The sequence below is a fragment of the Adiantum capillus-veneris genome, chromosome 2, assembly GCF_014529385.1.
Source record: "Adiantum capillus-veneris isolate H3 chromosome 2, ASM1452938v2, whole genome shotgun sequence".
In the NCBI taxonomy this organism is placed as follows: domain Eukaryota; kingdom Viridiplantae; phylum Streptophyta; class Polypodiopsida; order Polypodiales; family Pteridaceae; genus Adiantum; species Adiantum capillus-veneris.
The window spans coordinates 142,406,883-142,428,870 of record NC_140932.1 but is presented as its reverse complement, the minus strand read 5'-3'; the positions used below and the strand labels follow the sequence as shown (position 1 = coordinate 142,428,870).

The 21,988-nt window shown below is 43.9% G+C and overlaps 1 protein-coding gene across 1 annotated transcript; it reads right to left on the bottom strand.

Moving 5' to 3' along the window:
* Nucleotides 1-1,229: 1,229 nt before the first annotated feature.
* Nucleotides 1,230-21,268, bottom strand: LOC147463768 (uncharacterized). The gene is made up of 7 exons (XM_086529497.1): nucleotides 21,031-21,268; nucleotides 4,308-4,408; nucleotides 3,744-3,788; nucleotides 2,811-2,816; nucleotides 2,683-2,738; nucleotides 1,926-2,033; nucleotides 1,230-1,450 (listed from the first exon to the last, which is right to left on the bottom strand). Exons 1-7 carry the CDS (start codon nucleotides 21,205-21,207, stop codon nucleotides 1,365-1,367), a joined length of 579 nt encoding a protein of 192 aa, XP_086385623.1. The 5' UTR covers nucleotides 21,208-21,268; the 3' UTR covers nucleotides 1,230-1,364.
* Nucleotides 21,269-21,988: the final 720 nt, after the last annotated feature.

The window sequence follows — 21,988 nt, the reverse complement described above, 5'->3', positions numbered from 1 at the left end:
ATTTTTGTAGATACATCCAATATTGCCATTGAAGCAATCCTAATGCAAGAAAAAACAAAAAGTTGGTCCAAAACTGTTTATTATGCAAGTATAATGCCTATAACAAAGAGAAATTATTTGGTGACAAAAAGAAAATCTCTTGGCATGATATATGCTTTGAGGAAATTCATACATTACTTTTGGACCAATGAGGTGATATTCCATGTAGATCATTAGGCACTTCTCTACATTGTGAATAAGCTTGACTTGTATGGGAGAATAGATAGATGGGTAATTTTGTTGTAGTAATTTGACTTCAAGGTGATTCATACACCCGAGAGGAGTCGTCTAGTTGTAGATTACCTTGGTAGAATCGAAATAGAAGAAGCACCACAAGGCACCCGAGAGGAGTCATCTAGTTGCAGATTACCTTGGTAGAATCGAAATAGAAGAAGCACCACAACTGCAAAGATTTTCAAGCTTAGGCGAACATATCCGACAATTGGTATGATCATATGCTTTTCAATTGTTAACAAATGGAATCTTTCTAGAATCAATGAGTAAAGATAGGAGAAAAAAATTGGCTATGAAAAGTAGACCATGTTTTGTTATTGTAGGGGTCTTCTACAAGAAAGGAATTGATCAGATAATGAAAAGATGTATTTTGAAAAATATTTGGTCCTTAAAGAAGCTCATGGAGTAGTAGCAAGAGGACACTTTTCTAGTGAAATTGTAGGAAAAGAGATTCAAGCAAGGTTGTGGAGGCCCACAGTTTTAAAGGATGCTCATGATTTTGTGAGAAAATGTCCTCAATGCCAAAGAGAGGGCAAAACAATGAATGTAGATAGGATACAACATCAACTTAGTCTTGCCATTCAAACTATTTCAAAAATGGGAAATGGATTTTTTTTGTCCTATTAGACCTGCAACAAGGTAACAAAGAAAAAGTATATTCTTGTGGCAATCGATTACTCTACCAAATGGCTGAAAGCAATGGCATTGAAGGATAATACAATGAATAGTGCTACAGATTTTTTTTATGACTAGATATCGGTGTCCCATTGGGTTGGTTTCAAACCAAGGAGGACACTTCCTCAACAAGGTGATTAAGAAGTTAAACCACTTAAGAAATCTCACTAGAGAATCTGTTAACATTGGAGCAGGAGAGGATACAAGATTCTTACTTGACATAAGTGATTTAGAATAAAAGACAAACATGGTTTAATAGGAATGTGAATGTCCAGATTTTTGAGGAAGGATATCTTGTCCTTTTGTATAATTCAAAGTTGGGTCCAAGACCAAGGAAGTTGAAGTTGCAATATGTAGGACAACTGAGGACTTGATTGGAGTAGGTTAATCCATAGCAGAGTCAGAGAAGGTGCTATTCAAGCATAAGAAAAAGATGGATCCCTTGTTTTTTTAGTTGAAAAGGATATACCATAGAACAATCCACGAGTGGTAACACCAACCCCTGGGAAGAATGGAACTAAGCTTAAGTTTAATAACGGCAAAGCAGAAAAGGCTCAAGGAAGGTGAAAGTGATGGAAAAGCAGGATCTGTTTGGAGCACAGAAAAAAAGTTGAGTTGAGGCAGGTGTCAATGGCAGTGGCCAAAGAGGCATGAAAAGTGATGCATAATTTTTTCATCTAGCAAGAGTGTGATTTAGAAATTGAGGAAAGAGCACAAAGGCAACTAGAGAAAGAGTTCAAGTGTTGGAAGGGTAGCTATGGTGGAAGTTCAGATTGAAAACCTTAAGAATCAACTGTTGCAAGTCACAGAACAAGCACAAAGTGAAATGGAGGAATTGAATAAGAGGATTAAGGTTCTGGAGGAAAAAGTCCTCTCAAAAGTTGCAATAAATTCTACTTTGATAGGTTGGCTGATAGAAATTAAAGTGCTTTCAATACATAATTGGAGGAGCTAACAAAAAATAACCTTGAACTAACCTCTAAAAATGAAATTTTCATTCAACAAATCACTACACTCTGAAATATTCATGATCAGTTGAAAAACATGGTGAATGGTGATGACAATAAAAGTCCAAGCTATAGTACCTGCCAAAAAAGGAAGCCAGCATTATACAAGCACCAATATGCGCAAGCTAAGACATGGAGCAAGCCTCAATACACCATTAGACATAAAGCAAAGTTAGTAGTGCAACTCGAGCACTAGCTGTGCCAAAATCTATAACATTGATCCCAACAAGAGTGAAATTGAAATATGCAACATCAATGGTACCTCCTTGCATATATACTATTTCAACAAAGGAATTCATACATTAAACGTGGGCATAGTATTGCGTTACAGCTTTGTCCACAATGGGTTATTGGTACCATTCAACTTATCCCTAATAGCTAACATAATGGATACATCCTTGTTAACAACCACCATCGAATGTACTTGATGCAAAAGTTGCATGCATGAAGGAAAAAATGCACAAATGGGTTATTGGTCCCATTCAACTTATCCTTCGCAGCTAACATCTTTAACACATCCTTATCCCACTCAAATTATCCTTAGCAGCTAACTATTGGTCCATTCCCTCTGCGATTCCTTACAAAGTGTATGTGTTTAAATTTGCAAAATGTGAGAATAAGAAAGAATGACAATGTATTGGGTAATGAGGCCAACAAAGCATGTCTTGGTCTTGGATAATAATTAAAAAATGAATGGTTGAGAAGCTATGAAAAGAACAATGCATACCTTCGAGGAAGTTGGAGAAACATGTAGAGCATTCGGATATGCCCTGCGTTGAATCACTTTCGAAGCTTGTATTTGAAGAGATATAATATGGCTTTACTTGATGCTTTCTACGGTGGATAGATCATTACATGCAACTGGTAACAAGATATGGCAATTATGATCCTTCTGGTCATATGATCTGTGCCTATACACATCTTGCTGTGGTAAGACATCGAGTCTTTTGCATATACATATCGTGAAGATTTTAGGTGTACACTCTATGCCTGTATTTTGTCTTGAGAGCCCTTCAATTTCACTTTAGAGCATGAAATTGTTTTGTTATAATACTTACTTCTTTTAATCACATGAAATCTTTTGTATAAAAAAACTGCACTTCTAATGTATTTTCTAAGCAACAAAAATGTTATCTTTAATGAAAAACTTCAATTTCTTGAATGCCTATATTACTATTGTTCACCCATGAGGATTCTTGGCGGCGAGAGAAGTTACCTTTTATCCCAATCCAAATAGCAATGGTATCATGAAGCATGCATGCTATGGAAAGTCTCAGACGTATTAGCTTCGATAAACACTACAGAGAATGCATCATGAACCATGCTTGAAGAAAAATAAACAAGATAGGGGGGGGGGGGGCGGGGGGGGCGGGGGACACAACAAGATAACTCTTTCAAAGACACCTAAATAAGTTGGCTTAGTGGTTTGCAATTAATGCGGAGATGCTTTTCTGAATACTGTAAATGCCTAGTCGGTAGTCCGCTTTCATACACCATCCCATGTTACGATACTAGCCTGCACATCCTTTGCACTTCCACCTTCAAGTTTGTATTTTCCATTTTCTTGCAGAACCTCAATTTCAAATAAAATTCTAGAGGTGGAACATATCTCATATCTGGTACAGTTACAGTCTTACTTAAAACTATATCTTACTTAAAACTATTAAGGACTTCATTTCTTCTTTTAGATACTGAGTAGTTCTGCAAACACCTCAAGAATGACACAAATCAGCATGAGGCGACTACAAGTCATTACATTACATTGTACAACTAGACCAGGACTTGTACCTTGAGCTGATAAGGTATGATAGTGTGGGGCTTAAATAATTTACCCTGCATAGAAAAAGAAAAAATTGAAAACAATACACAAATCTCCAATTCACAAATCAAGATGAGCTTAACAGCATGGAATTAAAACTTTTTGTGATATTATACTCCCCATTAGACAAGCGGCTAGAAGCTACACATAGGATGAAAGGTACACACTGTGGAAAGGTCAAGGCCCGCTTTACAAGGGAAGCTATGTAAGGAAACCCGTAGCGTGTATATAAGTGAGCGAGAACATGAGGCAAGGCAGAAAAAGGCCGTTTTTTCCAAAGCCGTGAAACTAGAGCACCTTACCAGCTACTGATATAACTGCTCGAACAATATCTAGACAGTCATTCTACCACTGGACAAACAAATATCATAACACCAGCAAGATTTGCCTTTTCACTTGTGATGAGAAATGTAATTTCTATTACACCATAAAAATCTTTTTAGCACAAGTATTGCATAATATAAAAGTTGAACATATGCACATTTCCCTCTTTCACACATGCTTCATGCAATTAGATGCATCAAATCTGTTACCTTTGATTCTTGCTGAAATCCCAATCAATAATTGTTCCATTGTTACCAGTTTCATCAGGTTGCAATAATAGCGACAACCCTCTCCCGTTCTTCAATTCTATCTACAAAAAAACAGGATCTCTCTCTCTCTCTCTCTCTCTCTCTCTCTCTCTCTTTGTAATGTGTAATCATATTGTATCACGTCATCTATAGCTTCGGGGCCATGGAGCACACATGGCATGTGCAGGTAGGGTAGCCCAGTCCAGACTTATATATGGGACTCCTATGGTTGGGTGGACAGTTGTTTATGGGGTGCTCCTAAGTCGGAGAGCTTTAGAGAGAGCTCACATGAGAGGTGTTTGACGCCTATGTTTCACTTGTCTCAGAGCAGGTGGTAATATCGATTGTGGGTGAGGATTTACGAGCATATACGCACACGCAACTGATGTATTCTCATTGCTTCTTTGTGTGTGCGAGGAGCGCAAAGGAAAGAGGTAAGTTCTTTAAATCTCTATCGTTTCTTCTTACTTTTATTTTGAATATTAAGAGAGATGTAAGAAAGTGTCAATTGCATGATGTATTTGTTTCTTTAGACGAGCATTGGATTTTCGCTTTACTCATGCACAATTAACTTATTAAGTTGCAGCAACTAAAACACAGTATGATCCAATTAAGTGACTAACTAATATCTTGGTTCGCAACCTCTCTATCTCTCTATGTACTAAACGACAATGAGTTTAGTATATGAGGTTGGGAGCTCACTGTCCGTCGTGTCTCTCCCCCCCCCCCCCCCCCTTCCACTCACTCGTAGTAATCATGTGTGAGTAGTTGCTTTTTGCTATCTAAGGGAAGAAAATTGATTGTTATCTGCAAGCTTATAGAGAATCAGTACAGGTTACAAAAGGGGTAGCACTCAACCAACTAGAGAAGCAAGGTGCAGTCGCCACCAGATTCGCAGAAGAAGAAGCGGAGAACAGAGAGGATCCGATGAGCGACAAGAAGGTAGGCTTGGCAAAGATTGCATAAGTGCACGTGTGGCAAGGCAAGAGCTTATAGGTTAAAATCTACCCTTCCTATGAAGGAAAATAGAGTACCCATGTAAGGTACAGCGGAATGAATGTTGAACTTTGCTCAAGATGAGTGCTCCAAACTGTGCTCAAGGTTCCTTTTACTTACGCAAAGGAGAGCCTTCCGTTCTTTAATGAGAGAGTGCAATGGACACAAACAAAGTGAATGGACATTGTGCGTGAAGGTACTGAGACTGAGAGATAGAGAGAGAAGAGAATACGACACCGGAGATGCTCCTCCAAGGGCCCCACTCTCGATGGCGAGATTGGTCTACTTATGATTGTAGAAATCTCTACAATGCTTGGACTTGCCGACGAGGTCGACGACGATGAGACGGGCTGAAATCTGGAGCTGCTAAGGGCTGAAATCTGCAAATCTTGTATCTGCTGAATTCTGACTCTATGTCGATGACGACGGTACGACGACGACGCGCTGAAAAGGCAGATGCTGAAATCTGCGTTTTTCGGGCTGAATCTGCAAACTTCGCGGGATCTGACCGTGCGGCGAGGATCTGCTGCGGAAAGGAGAGATCTGCGAGGTTCGGGGGTTCTACTGCGAAGTCTGACTGCTGGAAACTGAAAACGCTAGTGCTACTGCTGCTTCTATCGCGAAGATCTGCAAAAACGCTAGGCTGATTTGGGGTTCTGCGGCGGAAATCTGCTAACGCTAGGGCTGATCTACTGTTGTGGGGGAATATGCTAACGCTAGAGCTGATCTATTGTCTACTGTCGCCGTGAATCTGCAAGTGCAAAACGCTGGCTGATCTGATGTAAAAACGCTAGGCCTTCTACAATGCTGAAAACGCTAGAGTTGTCGCGGGGTCGGTCTTGCTGAGAAGTTGCCTACTGAGCAAGGTGCTCTTGTTGCCTCTTCTGCCAAGAAGTGCTAGCGCTAGGTTTCTATTTATACAACTTAGCAAAATTTCCCTACCTACTTTCCAACAAAAGTCGCTCAAAAATAATAAGTGAAAAATGTCAAAAATAGGTCTATGCATTGTAAAAATGCTCCTGATGGGTTCTGACTGAAATTTGATGATCATGTTGTGTGCAAAAACGCTAGGCCTTCTACAATGCTGAAAACGCTAGAGTTGTCGCGGAGTCGGTCTTGCTGAGAAGTTGCCTACTGAGCAAGGTGCTCCTGCTGCCTCTTCTGCCAAGAAGTGCTAGCGCTAGGTTTCCATTTATACAACTTAGCAAAATTTCCCTACCTACTTTCCAACAAAAGTCGCTCAAAAATAATAAGTGAAAAATGTCAAAAATAGGGAAAATAGGTCTATGCATTGTAAAAATGCTCCTGATGGGTTCTGACTGAAATCTGATGATCATGTTGTGTGCAACCAGAGGATATGCATCTACTCTAAGTGCCTGGACATGCACGGTCTGCGAACAGACTCACAAAAGTACTTGAACACTTCCTAAGCTAGGCTAACTGAACTAAATTGAACCCATATCATGAAGTCGCTTGTCCACGGACACATACGGTTGGATGTGTCACGTGACAACCCACATCATGGAATTTTTTTTTAATCTGAAGAATCAAATTGAAAGGAAGAAAACTTTCTATTTTTTAGGATAAAAAGTCCCCCCAAAACTAAACCCACCTCCCTCTCTCTCTCTCTCTCTCTCTCTCAACTTAGATCCTATGTCAAAGCGTTAAGAGTTGAAACGCCCATTGAGACAATTAAAAGCACTTCGGTAACAATTTAAAAGTGGCTATAGCTACCTAAGGGTATGATAGAATTTTGGTCAAAAGGTGGTTTGTGCATGTCTTCTTCTTCTTCTTCTTCTTCTTCTTCTCTCTCTCTTTGTGGTTCCTTTGTCCTCCCATTTAAGTAATGTCATGCAGCTCACCCGGTAAACCCTCTAAGTAACAATTGGCATGAGCTTGAAGGGAACTTCGACGCTCCAACTCTAAAAATTTGCATCCTCAAATTCATCCATAGGTTTTAAAAAGACCAAGTAAGCAAGAAGACTTGATTTCATTAATTTAGAAATGGCAAAAGCTAATACAAGAAGGACTCACTTGACCTTTTAACTTAACATCTGTAACCACATCTTTGCCTTTGCTAGTCTTCAATTTAAGCTTCCTAGCCTTTCACTGGACCACCTCATCATTCTTGTGATGCCAACGCATGCCCAAAAGCACATCACACCCCTCAAGTAGCATGACATGCGAATCCTCATGCCCTATGTAACCCTGACAATGCAAGCAAAGCTTGCCAATGAGGTGTTACGGCGAATTCTGCCCTTCTACAACTAAAACTACATCCATTGGTGGCCCCATGTCCTCAAGCTTCAATCCAAGACCAACAATCATCTAAGTAGAAATGAAATTGACCTTGGCTCCCATGTCGAAAAAGATGAAGGCCTCTTGATCTTGCACTTTGCATGTCACAACCTCATGACGAGGCGATCCCCGAGAAGTGAGCCAACTTGCAAATTCTGGGCGAGGGGCCTAAACCCTAAAAGAAGAAGCACAAGATTGTTGCTGCCAGTGCTCCCACCACTCGCGCACTTCCCCCTTCCCCCCTGCTTACGCGTTGTAGCCCCCCCCCCCCCCCCCCCCCCCCCCCCCCCCCCCCCCACCCCCCAAGGGGCTCTTTCTTGTACCTTTGCTCGCGCAACAACTTGGTTCTCGAACTTCTTCGTTTCCATCGGCTCCGACTCACCATCGCCTTCCTTGACTTTGATTCTATACAGCAACACACACAGATGGAGGCTCATGATCCGCCCCAAAAGAACTCTGACGAAGCCCCCTCGTCCGACCCTGCAAACTACCATCAGACTTGCTCTATCACCGACGGAGCAAACGAGTCTTGCAGCAAAGGTGGAGCGCCTTCAGGCCACCTCCGTCATCTACAAGATTATCGGCACCCGAACCAGCAGAGGTGAGGTGCGCGACCTCCTCCAAGCCCGCCTTCTTTCGGAGGTGGGAAAGATCATCGACATATAGCTCCTTGGGGGTGGTTACAACCAGATCGAGTTAGAAACTCCCCAGATGGCTTCCAAGTTCATTTCGATGAGCCCACTGGCCATCAGAGCAATCGGGGCTCACTTTCGACAATAGCGCCATGGTTTCGATCCAACTTCCAATGTTCTTGTCGAGGAGCAGACTTGCCCATTTCAGTCTGCTTCCCCGGCATGAGGAGAGAGTACCTCTCACTTCTATCCAAGATTGGTTTTGAGATTGAAACTGTCTTGGAGACCCCACGAAAGGCAGCTTCGGCCGTTGTCAAGACAGCAGGTATACCTATTGTACGCGTTTTGGTTCGAGACACCCACACTCTCCCGAAGGTAGTTCTTCTACCTAGGGTGAGTGGCGGCTGGCTCCACCAAAGCGTGGAGTATTCGGGTCTCCCAAATCAGTGCTAAATATGCAGACAGATGGACCATCTCGCAAAGGCGTGTCCTCATAGGAGACCTCGACCCGCGACACACGCTTAGCCTCCCAAGGCTGGACCAACACAACAGACGGAGACCTAGGGTGCACAGGTTGGCACTTCTTCAGAGATGGGCGGCCTGTCGGTTGATGGCTGGTAGCGGGTACTTGTCCGTAGTCGTCAGGGACAGTGGGCTCGCCACACTGCCCCCTTGGTGGCCGACCCGCGACAAGCCAGCATCTTTCTACACGAAACCATTTTATGACGGGATACTCCTGAGGAGCCTCCTTCCACCTTAGCCCCGCCATCGACAGTCCCTCCACCTCCCGGCCTGCTAACACCTCAGCTTCACACCCCCCCCCCCCTTCTTACCCATCCCCTCCTCCTACCCCTCCCGTCGCCCCAACTGCCCCGACAGCAACCTCTCTTGACCCTTCACACACTCCACCACCGGCTCAAGGGACGGGACACTCCTCATCAGCCGGAGATCTCTTAGCATTGCTTTCACTACAAGCCGACTGGCTCAGGAGGGACTGCTGTCACAAAATGATGACATGGCAGCACTGCCCGCACAGACTAGCTCATGACGTGGCAGAATTGCACGGAAGACCAGAAATTGCGTTGGCATGCTGACGTGGCAACAGTACAAATTTCCACGTTTTGCGCTGGCTGTGCCATGTGGCAAGTCGTACGGATTTCCGCAATTTGTGTTGGCTGCTTTTGGGGACAGTTTTTGGACTAGATGCTTTTGGGATTGACTGCTGTTGAACTAACTGCTTTTGGGGCTCAGCTTTTGGGGCATCCCTTGTAAAAATAAATAGAGCCCTCGGGGCCTCACTCTATACAGCATCTAGACGCAGAGTCTGCGAGCAGAGGGGCCTGCGAGAATTGTACTTTGCTCAAGCATTAATATAAAACTAAATACCGAAAGGGACGCCAGATTTTGGGGCCAATACCTCTGGGCACAGAACTACACCGGGCCGCGTCGACTCTCTTTTGAAAGTGTGATAAAGTTGTGAAGTATTTTAAGTGATTCTCTCGTATGTCCTGCCAGATTTCCGACTTGGGGTGTCCAAGTACGTTACAGTGGTATCAGAGCAAGCCTAGACCCTAGAAGCAACGGAAGCAATAGAAGAAGTTTCACCAACTTGCAAAGTTTGGCCGAGTGGCCTATTTTTTAAGAAGAGTTTCCACCAACTTATGGGACCCCGTCCGATGGGGCCCAAGGTGTCACGAGGACGTGGCAATTGCTAATTACTGTCACGAGAACGTGGCAACTGCTAACCTTAGTTACTAGTTTCTTTCCAATGATTTTAATTTAATTTTTGAGACCCTCTTTTTGAAGTTGCAAGTGGTCGGACATGTGGACAGTGTGAAACGGCCGATGGTCGAGGGTTTCACCCGTAGACGAGTTGGTCGGGCCGACCGGCACTAGAATCTGAGCAGTAAAAGGGTGTCTAGGCTCAATCCAAAGTCATTTAGGCCCCTTCGCTACACTTATAAGTCAGTGGGTACTAGGAAAATTAACTCAAAGAAGCATAGTGGACACTTGGCGGCACCAAAGCCTGCAAAACGTCAAATACTGGCACCTCAACTGGGAATTGGTGCAAAATGCCATTTGGGGCTGCCTCTCTCTCTCACTGTGACTTACAGTGTGTGTGTGTGTGTGTGTGTGTGTGAGAGTAGTTGGTGCAGGTGTTGTGAAGCTTTAATGGAAAGCTTGCCTTCTCCCTTGCACTATGTAGCACAATGATTCTGCTCTCGCGCACCTCTCTCCCCTTTTACAAAAACGTGATGCCACGCTCGAGGGCTTTTCATCTATATGTACAATTGTGTGGGTTCATGCGCCATAGCAAGAAACCATCAGAGTATAGCAGGGTTCATCACGCGGGGAATCTCGTCTGATTCAAAGGGCAAGTAGCCCTACACGTGCGGGAGCTCGAGGACTTGCTACGGATGCCACCGGCTCGCGAAACGGAGCCCAAAACAAGGAAATACAGCCTGCTGTGTATTTTTGCAGTTTAGGGTTTTAGCCTAAACGGTCCCTAATACCCCCAAGACGTCCGGGGACGCGAGGGGACCGCTGTGCGGGTGATCTGGGCAAAAAACAAAGAATTCAGCATGCTGCAGATTCTCACCAGATTTTGCAAAGTGTCTATATGCGGCGGAAAAGTCATCTATTGCGTGGGGATACTGTCTGTGAAGCATCCTAGCACAGTTATGATGCCGAAATTCGGCCAGAATAGGTCATTTTCAGCCCAGATCATGCGGCACAACTCGTAGAAAATCACAAGTTTTATTCCCTCTTTGAATACAACAAAGAAATACCGAAAGGGGAGCCAATCTTTGGGGCCAACATGTGTCGGCATCTACTTGGTAGCGTTCTAGCTTCCAAGCCGTGTGTGTTTGAAGTGTCAATTCCTGTTACAAGTTTTTATTTGCAAAGTTTTTGTGTGTCCTAAAGTCTAAAGTAAAGTTTCCGGTGAAAGCCTACGTCTACTGCCCTACGGGCCGGTTCCATGGTTCCGTTGCGGGGACAGAATCACTTTTTCCTCAAGAAGTGAGCCTCGGTTGGTTTGCGGCGAAGACAGAGTACAAGAACGCGGGATTACACTATGGCCGACAAAGGGAAAGGCATTATGGAAGAGGGTTCCTCTTCACAAGACAGACAGGCAAGCAATTCCTACAGTGTTTGAGGTTTGCGAGAGTTCACGGCCACGTTTGTCTGTACCTCTTGTTGATGTGAATGCTCCACCAGTGCAGGGGCTTTACGACTGGCAACTTGAAGATGATGCGTTCAAGACTCACTTGGTGCCGTTGTGAATGTATTTTCTCGATTGGTGAAAAATCCAAGGCTTATGGAGTTTTTGTAAGCGCCACCAATGCCGCAGCAGACAAGGCAACTCACACAGCTAGTAGAGCTCGATGAGGCTCAAGCCCAGGTACTTCATGCGTGCTAGCAAGATAGGGAGCACTCGCATGTTGCGGAGTCACGGGCTCCAAGACAGGTTCCTTTCGTCCATGAACAAATGGTTAGGACGCCAATTCCATTGGTTTTGCCAGTTCAGCCCACCACCTTTCAGAGTCCACATGTTGCATTAAATGGACAGGGAACCGGTTTCCAGGCAATGCATCAGGTTTCTCCACCACCCACGGTACATCCTGGGTATTTCAGAGGTGGATCTGTGTTCCAAAGCATGGCTGGTTATGCACCTGGAAACCAGCAATATATGCCAGGAACAGTGTTTGGGGTATGCAAGGCATGATGCCAAACCCCCTGTATGGTAATATCGACATGTAGCAAGGCTTTCAAAGCAATTAGGGCCAGTTTGGGGTGCCACAGAGCAATTTTGGCATGGCTGGTTTTTCTGGACAGCAGCCAGATATGGCACTTACAATGCAAAATGTCAATGGCCAAGGAATGTCGATGATCCCTACTACACTACCCATGTTGCAGACAATTCCTTATAACAATTTGGGGACACTGGGAAAGCCAAAAGCTTACAAAGAAGGTGGTGCAGTTGTGAAGTTCAGCACTTTCAGCCGCTTTGAGGATAAGGCAAAGGCTCTTACTTTCCTCCAGCAGTTTGATACAGCTTATGCAGGAGGGAATTTTACAGAGGCCTCTAAGATAAAGAAAGCTGCCACTTTCTTGAAAGACAATGCGCTTACATGGTGGATGATATTGTTGATAGAGGGTGCTGCAATTTTCAGCAAGATGGACGTTAAGAGTAGGTACCATCAGATTCGTACAAGGCCAGAGGATGTGCACAAGACTACGTTTAGGACGACATTTGGTCTCTATGAGTTTTTAGTGATACCATTTGGTCTTACAAATGCTCCTGCTATGTTCAATAGGATGATGGACCGGATTTTTTGCTCGCATCAAAAGTTTGTTCGCACATTCTTTGATGATATGATAGTCTGTTCGAAGAATGAAGAGAGGAGCATAGACGTCACTTGACCGTTGTATTCGAAAAGTTACGCAATCACAGGTTACTTGTCAATCCTAAGAAAAGGAGATCCACTTTCTTGGCCACATAGTGTCAAAGGATGGTGTCCAAATGGATCCCACAAAGATTGAAGCTATTAAGACATGGCCAAACTAAAAGACTGTGCACGATTTCCGAAGCTTCTTGGGATTGTGCTCATACTATAGAAGGTTTATCAAAAAATTTGCAGAGATAGCTTCCCCTCTTCACGCTTTGCAAAAGAAAGAGGTCACTTTCAAATGGACGATTTCAGCTTTTAGTCTCTTGAAGGAAAAGATGACTTCAGATCCCGTGATTGTTTTACCAGATCTCAGGAAGTCATTCGTGGTCCAGTGTGACGCGTGCGGCACATCGGAGCAGTGCTAATGCAAGATGGTCGGGTAGTAGCTTATGAGAGTAGAATCCTGCAAGAACCAGAAAAGATTATGTGAATCTATGAGAAAGAGCTATTTGCCGTGCTTCATGCGCTCTCTAGCTGGAAGCACTACCTGTTAGGTCTGATTTTATTCCCACACAAATCATCAGACCTTGCGATACTTCGACACAGTCAAAAGCATATGCAATGGGCAAACATTCTTTCTATGTTCCACTTCCAGGTTATGCGTGTGGAAAGCAAGAAGAATGTTGTGGCTGATGCGTTATCAAGGAAGCCACAAATTTCAATTGTGTCAATTCCTTATCATCATGAGCTCGATGACTGCAGGAACAGTATGCTACTGAAGAAAATTTTGCAAGAATCTTTGAACAGTTGCAAGATGGGTAACATCATGAGCATTACCTCCTCAGAGACGGCTTTATGATGATGCATGGAAGACTTTGTGTCACTAGGCCATTGCGACATAAGGTCATGGTAGAAAGTCATGTCCCACCGTATGCAGGGCATCGTGGTATTGATGCGACAGTTAGAACGGTAGAGACATTCTTTTATTGGCCAACTTCGAGGAGAGATGTGGATGCCTTTGTGCGAGCATGCTGATTTGCCAAAAGGTCAAGTTTGACGGGCAAAAGGCACCAGGGTATTACAGCCACCGTCGATTCCGGATAAGCCATGGGAAAGCATTGCTACGGAGTTTATCTTTGATCTTCCAAGAACACCGATAGGGAATGATGGTATATGGACCATTATTTGCACGTTCACCAAGCAAGCCCATTTTATTCCTATCAGGAAGAAGATAAAATCTGACCAGATGGCATGGTTGTTCATGTACAATGTGTTTAAGTACCATGGTATGTCACAATCGATTGTCAATGATCGTGATCCTCGCATGACAAGTCTATTTTGGAGAGGATTGTTTGAGAACATGGGCACTATGCTCAAGTTCTCGTCTTTGTTTCATCCATAACCTGATGGACAATCAGAAGAGGCTAATTCTACTATCTTGGATCTGTTGAAATGTTATGTGTCAGATAATGAGGGCAAATGGGAACAATATTTGCCTATGCTTGAGTATGCGTACAACAATCCGATGCATTCGTCCACAGGCAAGACACCTTTTGAGATTGTTGAAGATGGCAAAAAGGTTCCTTTCATTTTGCATACTGAGGACTTTGAGGCAGATCGATATGTTGAGAACATGGATGAAATGTATAAGAAGATCAAGATTGCCTTGGAGAAGACTCGGGCAAAGCAGAAAAGGGTTGCTGATCGTCACCCTCGTGAATTGTTGTTTTGACCTGGTGATTGGGTACTCTTATGGTTTGAAAAGGCAAGGTTAAAGAAGATGAAGGGCAAGGAAAGATTGTTTCCGAAGCTCAGCATACGTTACTATGGGCCTTTTTAAGTGCTTAATAAGAACAACGATGTTGCTTATAGGCTGAAATTGCTTGACAATTGGAAGATTCATAATGCGTTTCACATGAGTCTTCTAAGACCCTTTGTGGGTGATGTGCCAGAAGATATGCCACAGGAAGATTAGCCAGAAGTCGATGAACTTGATGAGATCTTGGTACCTGAGCAGATTTTGGCACACAAAGAAAGAAAAGTTAAGGGACAAGTTGCAAGACACTATTTGGTGAAGTTCAAAAACTATCCACCTATGGATGCAAAGTGGATGGAAGAGCATGAACTGTCAGAGTCATCAAATGTATTGCAGCTTTACCTTGAGGCCTTTGGGTTACAGCCTACGTATGCCCCATGGAACCGGCCCGTAGGGCCGTAGACGTAGGCTTTTACTTTAAACTTTAGGACACAGAAACTTTGCAAAGAAAAACCTGTAACGGGAATTGACACTTCAAACACACACGGCGTGGAAGCTAGAACGCTACCAAGCAAACGCCGACACCTGTTGGCCCCAAAGACTGGCGCCCCTTTCGGGATTTCTTTATTGTATTCAAAGAGGGAATAAAATTCAATGTGACGCCGCCTGATGCAACTGGTTGTAGACACATAGTGATATACTTTTTTGCAAATACCCAAAGTGCTCCTTGCCATGTATTTGTACATGAGGAGTCCTGGACATTGGATGTAGCCCTACGGTCTACACGCTCTTCTTGGGCATAGATTGGACAATCACTTCAGACACGGCTTTCTCAAGGTCACTCGGATGTGGATTACTCCCCACCCAAGCCGGCCTCGAAGATTGAGAGATTGGCTGCCGCGGTAGTAGCAATTTTCTCTCACTGACCCCATGAGGATTGTTTCATAGAATGTGCAAGGCCCAGGTGAACCTTAGTTTCTACGGCAGAGGGGTCGCTTGAGACAGGAGCTTCAGAGATGTCTAGTGGGTGGCATGATAGATATTCTTATGCTTCAGGAGCACCACCTTTGTGAAAGGTGCTTGGTCGAGATCTTTGTAGTGCTTACCAACACATTGTGCACATTGAGGAGATGCCACACAACATGAGTGAAGGATTGATCTATCTTATCCCCGAGAAGGGAGGCTCCTTGGACGAGCTTCGGCAATGGCAACCCATCACCATTCAGCGGGTGAGCAACCGTCACAAAATGATGGCGTGGCATGTCCAATTGACGAAACCCTAAAGTTAAAAGTAGGAACATAAGTTGTTCCAACTTATAGGGTCTTGTCCGATGGGGCCCTAGGGACACTAGAAAATTAAAAAGAGAGGCTCGCAGAAAATGTACTGACGTGCGACAACTGTATAGACGCTCCGCGTTTTGCACTGATGACATGGCAGTCATACGGAATTCCGTGATTTACGCCGGTAACCTTTTGGCCACTGAGGCTTTTGAGTTTAAAGCTTTTCATATACTGCTTTTTGTGAAGCCCCTAGGCCTTTAAATTGAAACCCAAGGCCACTCTCTGGCTCAATTTTGGTTGAGGAGCACAGCACAGCACAGCAGAGAGGACCCTCGGACCTTGTAACTTTACTCAAGCATTAATACAAAAATAATACCGAAAGGGGCACCAATCTATGGGACCAATCTCTTTGGGCACGGAACTACGCCGGGTCGTGTCGCCTCAATTGAACAATGATTAAAATCGTGAAGTGTTTTTAAGTGATTCTCTCGTGTCTCGTGCCAGATTCTTGACTTAGGGTGTCCAAGCCTGTTACAGTGGTATCAGAGCTCATTCGATCTTCCTTCCACCAAATCCCTTTTTTTGCGATACACGTGGATTCAGGTGATGGCTTTCGCAAGAATTAGATGAACCCACCTGACACTTTTGGATCGGGTGAAAGCACGGGAAATTCGAATGGAACAACAGAGGTAGAATACGGACCACCTCGGCCTACGGAGAACGAACGAATGAAGATGCAATGTCAACAACAAGTTGATACTTGCAAAGGATCCTCAGTATGCAAAATGTTTGACTCGGTGTTAGGTGCAGCGGAGTGAATGATGAACTTTGCTCAAGATGAGTGCTCCGAACTGTGCTCAAGGTTCCTTTTACTTATGGAAGGGAGAGCCTTCCGTTCTTAATGAGAGAGTGCAATGGACACAACAAAAGTGAATGGACACTGCGTGAAGGTGTATGAGACTGAGTGTAACAAACTGCTGACGTGTCAAAGCCTAAAGAATGGAGCCAACTTACAGATGATGTGGCTGCCCGAGAGCAAAAACCCTAACCCTAATTTTTGCAAGAAACCCTAACTATTGAAACCCTAATTCTGGAAACCCTAACCCTAAAACCTGCAAACCCTAATTCTAGAAACCCTAAGAAGAACAAGCAACAAAAGAAGAAGTCCTACCAACTTATGGGGACCCCGTCCGATGGGGCCCCAAGTGACATAAAGGCATTAAAAATAAAGCAGAACACACTCAAAGACTTTGCACATCAAAATATGATGATGTGGCACCTGTACGGACGTCCCGGAATTTGCGGCGGATTTTTAGGGAAATCCCGAAATTTTAGGAAAGTGATTTTTTGGGGTCAGCTTTTCATATTTGATGCTTTTAGGCTTTGGGCCTTTAAATATGAGCCTTGGGGGCCCTCTCTAGCACTCTTTAGCGCGCAGATTGCAGAGGAGGTGCTCCCCGGCTGTTGTACTTTGTGAATCGGCAGTAATATAAAGAAATACCGAAAGGGGCGCCAAGGTTTGGGGCCAATACTCTCTGGGGTGGAATTCTGCCACTCCGTGTCGCGTGTCGTCTCTCTCTCTTTCAGTTCAGTTGTTATTGAAGTGCTAAAAGTTTGTTCAGTCTGTTCTTTTCTATTGGCACGTGGTGCCCGCCTTGTGACACTGAGGGATAGAGAGAGAAGAGAATACGACACCAGAGACGTTTGTAAACCCTCCTCCGAAGGCCCCACTCTCGTTGGCGAGAGTGGTCTACTATTGATTGCACAATCTGGTACAATGGCTGATGCAATGAGTCTACAATGGTTGCTATGTCGATGTCGACGGTGGTGACGACGGACCGAGTCTATGGCTGAAAACTGAGTGTTCCGATCATGGCAGTAGTGCTGTCCAAAAATGCCAATGAGGCTGAAATTTGCTGACGCAATTGCTGTAGCATGGAAAATGCTGGTTTACTGCAGAAATTCAGTGTCCTGCTGCTGCCCTAAAAATGCTGATTTGCGGGCCTTTTGAGACTTCCAAAAACGCTGGTTTGGCTGGTCTTAAACGCTGAATTGCTGAGGCTTTATCACTGAACTGCTGAGGCTTATGGCGCTGAAAACGCTAGGGCTATGGCGATGAGGCTATTGGCTGAAAACGCTAGGGTGCTGGAGCTTATGGCGATGATGGCTGGATGCTGAAAAACGCCAAGGAGATGGTGGTCGAATGTTGGCCTTGCTTGGAGGAAATCACCACCAAGGGGAAGGAGTCTTGCTTGAGAGAGAGAGAGAGAGAGAGAGAGAGAGAGAGAGAGAGGGGGAACCTGCTGCCCTTGGCCTGTGTTCTCCTTGCTCTTCTGCCAAATAGTGCTTATATATTATCTTACCCAATTTGCCCTACTCAGTTCCCAACAAAAGTCACTTAATAAATAAGTGAAAAATGTCAAAAATAGGGAAAATAGGTTAAAAGCACTGGAAAATTCCCCTGATGGATTCTGATGGGAATGCTTATGATCATGCTGTATGCAACCGGAGGATATGCATCTACTATAAGTGCCTGCATGCACGGTCTACGAACAGACTCACAAAAGTGCCAGAACACTTCCTAAGCTAGACTGACTGGACTGACTGAACCCTTGTCGTGTTGTAGCTTGTCCACAGACACACAGGGTTGGATGTGTCACGTGACACCCGGCACCCGATCGATGAGATGCATTCCCGATGGCAGACAACCATCGACTCGCCATTAGAGTCAGCCCTCAAGAAACTTCCTGTGCCACGGATATTCACTGAAGATGAACTCGATGACGTTGTCAAAAGACGAGTCAACCAACTTTGGGGGGCCAAGAAGCACTCGAGGAGACGCAACAAGGGAGCAGACAACCCTAGTTATTTAGACCGTCAGTCTTCTTTTGCTAATGCGCGAAAACCTTAAGAAGCATGTACGCTTCGAGGGTTTGCCCAATTCGTCCTCATCTTCTTTTGATAGTTCCGACAGTTCTTCTTCTGATTCGAGTGATGAGGATAGAAAGGGTAGGAAGTGACGGAAGAACCAAAGATATGGAAAGAAAAAGAAGAAGACCAAGAAAAGCAAATCCCACCACAAATCCTGAAAATTTTCAGACACTTTTGATGAGAAATTAACCTCTTGCGAGAGTTCGAACTCTGAGGACTAGATGTTTTATTCAAAGAAAAAGCATTTTTATAAAGCCAATCAATACGACTTTCTCGAATATAAGAGCAAGAAGACCAAAGAATTCAAAGAGAGTGGACAAGCAATCAAATTTGATATCTTTTCAGGATTTAGAGATGCCCACAAAGCCCTGACACTTATTCAGCAATTCGACTAGCTTTTTCTGGAGGGCGTCACTCAGAGCACTCAAAGATTAGAAGGGCAGCATCTTATCTGAAAGGAAATGCACGAACATGGTGGTCCACTCTTCTCTTACGAAAGGAAGCACCGATAAAGTGGCTAAAATTCAAGTGGCTTTTCATCTCTTCTTACTTCCAAGGAGTTGGAAAAGCTTGCTGAACTTCAATGCTCTTGGGATCATCTTAATGCGAGGATCCAATCTTTCATCTTCCTCAATTGTACTCAACAAGCACTTGGACACATTCGGACTATGAGTAATGCTCAGAAGATCTTGAACCACTTTGAGCAAGCTTACAATAGGATGAGCCTATGAAGAGAACGCACTTGGAGGTAAAGTTGGGAACTTTGGACCCTCGACAATCGAAGTCCATGAAGGATCAAATTGAGAAGATGCAAGATATGCACCAAGTGATTCTTCAGACAAGGAAGTCGATCTCGGCTATAATCGTGAAGATGAATTTGACTCCCGAGTATATTGTTTTCTATACACCCTTGATTGCTTCAAAGGAGGACCAATGATCTGACATGGGAGGAGCTTGTTCCCATGGTGTTGAATCAGGAAGAGAAGCTTCAAAGGTCCAAATCTAGAGGGGGCTCTAAGCCCTTGACTAAACAGTCGTCCAGGAAACCAAAGAAGAAGCAAAAGGCATAGAAGGATGATACTTCTAGAATTGGTGAGAGACCCAAGAAGGAGGTGACATGTCTTAAGTCTAGAAAATAGGGGCATACTCAAAGGAGTTGCACGAAGAAGTTAGATTCGAACTCCGAATCCGATGAGGTGGCTATTGTTGCACCTATTCCGGTTTTACACACTTGGTTCATCTACCGTCATCTTCACCAAGCATTCATAGAGACTTGTGGATGGATAGCACTCTTGTTAGATTCTTTCTCAGCACCAAGCCCAGGCAATTGCTCCTACTTCCTTGGCCGTACCTAGAGGACCTATCCAATCTTTAGGCGATGGTGTGGCAAATGAGTCAAAGGTTGTTCATCTTTGTGATACTCAGTCACCGGATACATGCATGTTGGCCTCTCACATTGTGAGTTGGACATTGGAGCTAGTTGCCTCGACTAGTTCCCGAAAGAGGCACATCCAATCTCCTACGCTTCCTATAACTTATACACATTGATTATATGCCCACATGCCATGCTATACAGGCAGTGGAGCTCTAGCCTGTATGGCAGGCATAGATTCCATGGACTAGCGGACACTAATGGATTGGATTCTTGACCAAAAGTTTGCACCAGAAATCACTACTAACATGTGCAAAATACACTACCACTGAGGTCTGCTATATGAGATGCGCTAAATACTAGTGAATACCTTTGATGGTTTTAACCCATAACCACCATCAAGGTATCCTTCATAGGCGTGTGCATGGTTCTTTCATGCGACTACACCAGTGTACAAGTTTTCGTCCTCATCAAAGCTAATAGTTGTAGCTGTGAAGATAAAAGGTGGTATTAGTGCTGCTTTACGTGATGCTGCTATCAGCCAACTATACATCTTACATCATGAGCAACCAATTACTGACCTAAAGTCATTTTTTGGACGAAGGGGAGACTCAAAGTTCAGATGTTGCAGGTATTACAACTTGTCATACACCCCGTGTGGCTCTACCAGAAAAGGTGAGAAGGAAAAACGAGAGAGAGAGAGAGAGAGAGAGAGAGAGAGAGAGAGCACCTCTGAGCTTGACACTCATTATCAACACCCCCCCCCCCCCCAAAAAAAAAAAAAAACAAACAAACAAACAAAACAGAACAAACCCCTCACTCCAGCACTCCCCAACCGCCAGCAGGCTTTGCCATCGCTCTCTGTCTACCCGCCCTCTTCCCCCAGCATACATAGGCCAATGTTGACAAAGCCAACACCGTCAAAACCAAAGCGTGTGCTTTTCCAAAGAGCGGGGGAAAAAAAAAGGAGACCCCGCCCGAGTACAACATACAAGTTTAAAGAACATGAAGTTAGTAAAATGACCTGACAGCGATGACGATCGCCCACTCGCAGAAGCGTGGTTGACGAAGGCGAGTTTCCAAGGAGCAGCTCCATTACCCTGCCTTTAGGATTGATGCGGATGATGGAGTGAGACGCGTCGTCAATAGAGATGGTAGGAAGGGTGTCCGGCATTTGCAGAAGCACTAGCTTCGTCGGCATTTCTTTCCCTGGGGCCTGGAGAATTGAAACGCCTCTCCGCCAAGTCGTACATAGTCAAGATCTAAGGCTAAGGCTAGTTACACACATGCACAAGAAAACAAGGTCGTCTACAGTAGACGAGGGCACCGCCTAAAAGTAACATTAAAATTGCTAGTTCAAAATGTTATTGAATTATGCTCGGTAGGTTATAGTAATAATTAATATAAATGGTGATCTAGGAAAATACTAAATTTTGGATCATGAAAGATATGCGGGTTATAATATAAATGTGAAAAGTGTGATGCAAGAAAAAAAGTATTCAAAGATTGAATCGATATTTCTGAATGCTAAGGGCATATTAGAGAAGAGTAGCTATAGGTTTGAGTGTATTACAAGCGCAGGATCGGTTGATATATCTAAGAGTGGTCAATATGAAAGCTGTACTTTGTAGAATATGTGTCATGTATCTCCAATATTGTGGAAAATTAGACATATAGAGCATGCGACATAGTCAACTGTGACATCGGATTATTTTACTAATTACGTAAGATTTTCATGAAAAGAGTTCGAAATACAAATTATATAATCAATTAATATATTTTGTCAATAATTATTTTTAAAATGATATGAACAAAAAGACATTGTCAAAAAGCATTGTAGCAAATCAATTGACAAAAATAGCATATTTAAAATCCTGTTTCAATAGGATAACGGGAATCTTGGAAATCAGACATCTATACATAAGCTATTTATAGTTTGTTCTCTTTGGCGACAAAGAAAGCACCTCAAAAGTGATACATCT

Bases quoted from the DNA above. Each gene is read 5' to 3' on its own strand.
- LOC147463768 (XM_086529497.1), bottom strand. From the start codon at position 21,207: ATGCCGACGAAGCTAGTGCTTCTGCAAATGCCGGACACCCTTCCTACC. The intron at 4,409-21,030 runs GTCATTTTACTA...GTTTTTTTGTAG, and splicing joins GCGATCGTCATCGCTGTCAG to ATAGAATTGAAGAACGGGAG. The intron at 2,034-2,682 runs GTATGCATTGTT...CTTTTTTGGCAG, and splicing joins TTTCTCCAACTTCCTCGAAG to GTACTATAGCTTGGACTTTT.